At 30.6% G+C, this 5,734-nt stretch overlaps 1 protein-coding gene across 1 annotated transcript; it reads right to left on the reverse strand.

Annotated features, from left to right (window-relative positions):
* Positions 1–2,124: 2,124 nt before the first annotated feature.
* Positions 2,125–3,808, reverse strand: LOC119633614 (protein PFC0760c). Its single transcript, XM_038027234.1, has 3 exons — positions 3,768–3,808; positions 2,943–3,205; positions 2,125–2,876 (listed from the first exon to the last, which is right to left on the reverse strand). The coding sequence occupies exons 1-3, from the start codon at positions 3,806–3,808 to the stop codon at positions 2,545–2,547; spliced, it is 636 nt and encodes a 211-aa protein (XP_037883162.1). The 3' UTR covers positions 2,125–2,544.
* Positions 3,809–5,734: the final 1,926 nt, after the last annotated feature.

Consider the following 5,734-nt stretch of genomic DNA (forward strand, 5'->3'; position numbering starts at 1 on the left):
AAAAAATCTTTTTCATATTTAGTTAATTGCTTCGATAATTAATTTTCTCATATGTGTGATAAATTATCATTTTATATTTCTTCCCCATCACTTCACTTTTATTTTTGTTTGCTCTGAAAAGAAAATCTTTCACTTTTCGAGAGACAAGCGCTACGTCCGTTTCTTGATGGCTTTTAATGACATATTTATATATATTATGATATTTATAATTCGCTTACATTATTTTGTTTATATTAATTGTTATTTTTTTTTTACCTCTCTTTTGCTTATGGTTTGTAATATCTCCCGGTGTTATGTATTGAAAATAAAAAACTTGTTTCTTTATTTACACATATAAAAATATATATATATATATATGTATATATATATATACACACGTTTATTATGTACATTTACATGCTTTTTATTTGCGATATAAAAATTTCACATAAGCTTTATAACAATTTATTTACTGTGTATTAAGTTTTTTTCTAAGAAATTTACACAAAATTCTAACTTTTTCGGAGGCACGGACAATTTACGTCTTTCACGTCACGTCACCATCAAAACAAAAATAAAATGAGGCGACAGAGGCGACAACAACAAATTTATATCTCGACACATTATCGTACTCAAAAAGCAAGTGAGAATACGAGAAGTATAGAGATGCTGCTTATTCATTTCATTTCATTCATGTGCGCAGCAAAGTAGATTTTACTCTCAGAAAAAGTTTAAAACGGCATTCATAAAAATATCCAGCAAGGTAACTTTTACTCTCAGCAAACCAACTCGCAACTACAACTCCTAATTGCTACTCGCACCTAAACCTAAAAGCATAGGACACCGCTGTTAAAATGCTATTTAACAGTAGTTTCCATTACTTTTCCGACGGCTTTGCATTTTAACAGAAGTTTCCACTATTTGCTTGCCATTTAACAGAAGTTTCTACTACTTGTTTGCCATTTAACAAAATTTCTAATGCTGCCAAGTAATCAAAGAAACTTTCTCTCAGAACCAACAACATTTTAAAACAACAATGCCAGCGACGCAACAAGCAAAACGCTATAGCAGAGAAAGAAGAAGATAGGGCTACCAACTTTATTGAATTTAATATTTTGTACATTTTCACGTCTTTTTCGGTAAATGCTGGCTTTCTACCATGAATAAAAAATTTTAGAAGCCATGCACGACATATGCACATTCTTAACCATACTTTCCAGCTATTCCGATCATAAATTTATGTCAAAAAAATTAACTTAAAGAGACAAGTGCGAAATGAGATTTCTGGATTTTGACTTTCTCTTGCTATGTGTGTGCCCAAAGCGTGCCGGAAACGCTCTTTCAAGCTGTCAGATCAGGTGCAAGCAAAATAACTCGCGCCTTTCGCTAATATTTTTATACTGGGATAGATTGATTGTTTAGCATTTCAATTATAAAAGGAAACAGCCGTAAATAAACTGAGTAAAATTGTTGTTGTTTAGTTACAACCAGCTGAACCAAACCAGACAATTTTAAATTTGCGAAAGATAAGTATATTTATCATCTTTTTTTGCTTACTTTTTACACCAGTTGTCTAAGTAATACTTAGTATATGTGCTTATACGGCATATAAAAAAGTTGAAAGTTCAAGTTCAGAACTGAATGTTTTCCTAAGAACTGAAAATAAGAATTATAAAAAATTATTTCATTTCATTTCATTTTAACAAAATTGTACACACTTTTGTTGAGGTTTATGTAACTTCGTTATTGATTGCATCATTGTAAACAAAAAAATGTCAAATTTACCTATCATATTCCCTATACTTTTTCAAAATAAATTTCTAATAACGCAAGCCATATGCTAGCAAAACTAAACCAAACTTTCGAAACGGAACCCTTGTTAACGAAATTACGGATAACCATTAATTTTATTAATCATTCTTGTTCACAGCTCTTTCAAAGTGTGTCGGAGATCTTTTGACGTATAATGAAACTTGGTTTAAAAAGTAAACAAAGAATTTGTTTGAGTGTTTATTAAACCCTAATGAAAACCCATAATAAAAATTTTGAAAGTTGAAAGATTGCCTTCATTATAATTTAATTTAACTTTTAAATTTTTCATTAAGTATTTTTCTTTCTCATATTAGAATAATAAAAAATAAGGAGCGGAAACAAAAACTAAAATAAAGAAAAAATTGGCGGCAAATGGTCGCTTTAGTGGTAGATAGTAAGAAAAAGGAATTCATCTTCGTTAATATTCTAACGGTTTTTTTTTAACATTTTAAAGAAAATACTATGGAATGTTAGTTTTTCATAAAGGAAGGCTTTCTGTTATTGAGAAAGGCGTTAAAGCTGTATTTTAGCGATATTCCTTTGTAAAGTAATCATTCTCGTTCACAGCTCCTTGAACTTTTCGCAAACCCTGTCTTCATCCAACTTAGATCGAGCAAGATTCTTCATTGAAAAAAAATTTACATAATTTGCAAAAATTGTTGCTTGAAGATTAGATAGGCTTTTTTCGGTATTTTCGAGTGCTAAAACTTGCAATCTTTTATTTTTAAATCAACATGGTATAATCTGTATCTATTATTCTTCTTCACGTTCATTCTCATTAGCACTCTGAAAAGAATCATCACTGAAAGGAATATAATCATCATCTTCATCGTTGTCGTCTGAATTAGCCTTCAAAACATTCTCTCCACTGCTGAGAGCGTTAGTATTCATTCTAACATGCCGAGCCTTGTAACGCGCGTAGGCAACTCCATAGCGTGCAGCATCGTAATAATCAACGTCTTCACAAAAATCCTCGTCTTCAAAATTGATTGTATGAATATAAGGGTCCTCATATGAATTGTAGTAATTATCATTATCTGCCGAGGAGGAACTAGACGAACTGTCAGTTTCTTCGTCATCCTTACCTAGTATAATAAATGTACATGAATGTACAGTGAGTCAAATTCTCCTGTACATACGTATTTACTTACCGAAAACAAAATTGTTCATTGCTGTACTGAGATTTTCGAATTTTTCATTGCCATATTCATCTGGGCTTTCACTGCTGTTACAAACCATTTCATCGTCTTCGTCAGGATAATCGTTAGCAAAGTAATTTTCTTCGTTGGAATCTTCCGAGTCGTATTTGTCATCGCTGTCTTCGTTATTGTAGCAATCTTCATAAACCAGATCATCAAAAGGACGAATACTGAAATTGAAAAAAAAAACAAGAATCGACAAGATTTGAGTTAGTCTAGTCTAGAATAAGCTCCATAACTTCGGATGATGAACTCACTGTAATAAGTAGAGAATTTGTGGCTGTCAATAAAGTGCGCATTTTTCTTACTATCGAATTAAAAATCTTTTGATCGTAAAATTACAATCGAGCTTATTCGATATCGTGAAGTATCAACCGCGTCTAGTTTTGCATGTCTGTTAATGTGTATTTAAAGTAGAAGAACTTTGAATATTGACATTTAATTGAAGCGTAATTAAAGTGGGCGAGATTCACCAAACCTCAACAACAATTTTTTTATTGTTACAAAGGGAAACACGACGGATGAGTCCTAAATCGGTTATTTTTTAAGCGCAGAGAAAGCAACACTATCAAATTGTAAAATCTAGCACGACCTATTCAAAATTCTTTAAGAAATAAGCAAGAACGTTGTAGTGGACCAGGGACCCCATAAAATATCCAGGGCCAACTTGTTTAATACTGTTGTTCATACAACGACTTTTGGAAATAACGATTTATAGGGAATACAGATGAAAAAGTGGTGCGAACCGAACCATGTATAGCGGCGGTCGTCTATTACCCAAAACCTGTCAGCGGACATGGCGGTAACGGTTTGCCCATATTAAAAACGACGCCTAGCCCTTAGCTCAGCTGGTTTTATTATTATTTTTTTTCTTTTTAAAAACAGATGTTCTCTTTTATTTTGTACTCAAGTCGCAGAAGAAGAATTTAACATTTGTTTTGACTTTCTTATTAAATTGGTTTGAAAATCGAATCCGTCCGTCGGTAGCTAGTTTGGTAATTTGAGAGAGTAATTAAATGAGCGAAATTTGTTTGAATGCATTTGAAATTCGAATTTGATAATTTGAGAGAGTAATTAAATGAGCGACCACTTGTTGCAATGTATTTGAACTTCGAATTTGGTAATTTGAGAGAGTAATGTTAACGACGCATTCTTCTCCTTGTCCTCCCCTGTCATCGTATGTAGTTTCACCAAAAAATCTCAAAAATTGTGACCTACAAGGTGAACACAAAAAACAAAAGACGGTAGACAGATAGACAAGCTTTAATGGTCCTGACAAAATAATATAAGTAAGAAATTTTAGTTTATTTTGTTGGATTATTTGAAAAGGAATGACTGTTTTGTCAGTTTTTTGAAATTTTCACACGAAGTATAAGAAATATTATGTGGGTATTACAATCGGTTTGAAGTTGAACAAAAAAAATATGGTCTCAAATTCTGTATCAAAGTGTTTCAGAGATGTTTTGACCTATAATTAAACTTGGTTTAAAAAGCAAACACTTCTCAAGAACAAGTAATAAAACAAATTTATCATTGTATTCATTTTTACCGTTTATTATATTTGTTTGATTATTAAAACTTAATGAAAACTCATAATAAAAATTTTAAAAGTTGAAAGATTGCCTTCATTATAATTTAATTTGACTTTTAAATTTTTCATTAAGTATTTTTCTTTAAAATATGTGGTTTTTAAACCAAGTGTTATAAGTGCTTAAAACTAAAAATACACTCTACGAAGCTCTCTCATTAACTTAATCTAAGCGCTAAACAAAAAAACATATTTTGTTTACATCGATCGGTAAAAATAATTAATTGTGCGAAAGTGACGAAAATGAAAAAAAAACCGTATTAAAATAGAAGATTTAGAGCGTAAGAACAAAAACTAAATTAAATTTGAAACTATATAGTATTTCTATCGAATGCGGCAGATGAACGGCAGGAGAAAGTCAGTTATCGCTTAGCCCCCATTTATTTATTAGTAAAGAAAAAATGTAAATGAAATATTTAATTCTTATTCCCGAGCATTTGATGACACGCAACCCATATTCCCACTATACTTAGCCAAGTTGGTATATTTTTCTGCCTTATAGAGAATAAGGTATAAGGTATAATAATAATAATCCTAACACATAAACTAATAAACTTAATACTCTTGCAGATAAAAGGAAATTTTTAAAAATTTGAAATTTTATATACATTTCGATATTTTGATTGGTCTAAACTATAGACGATACATGATTTTATGATCTTCCTGCGCCCCCTTGTTAAAAAATGAAACTTTAAAAGGCGCAAAAGAAAAATTAAGCGTAGAAGAGAAATGATAAACGAAAGTAAAACAATGTAAAATTTATGTTATAATTATTATCCTAAATGTATCAAGAAAACATGAAATGTGGAAAAAATGATCTCTAATATTTGACGAGCTTTCTAATTTTTTTATATAGTGTGGGAATGTTTTATCTTCTCTCTTTATTCCTTCCATTACGAATGTACGTTTAATTAATTATTTGGCAGAGAAATTTTTTTTTTATTTATTTTGATATATACGCAAGTTGTTTGGCGGAAACCATACCTCATTATAAAAGGATTATTGTAGCCTTTTTTTGCATTCGTATACAGGTTATGTAGAAATATAAAATTTAAAAAAAAGAAGAAGTTAGACTTCAATTATTAAAGATTACTACATTTATAGTAAAGGTATCGATTTATCTTTTATAGATCGATGATACCATTGCTATATTTCT

The sequence above is a fragment of the Glossina fuscipes genome, unplaced genomic scaffold (genome assembly GCF_014805625.2).
Source record: "Glossina fuscipes isolate IAEA_lab_2018 unplaced genomic scaffold, Yale_Gfus_2 2, whole genome shotgun sequence".
NCBI classification, from domain to species: Eukaryota; Metazoa; Arthropoda; class Insecta; order Diptera; family Glossinidae; genus Glossina; species Glossina fuscipes.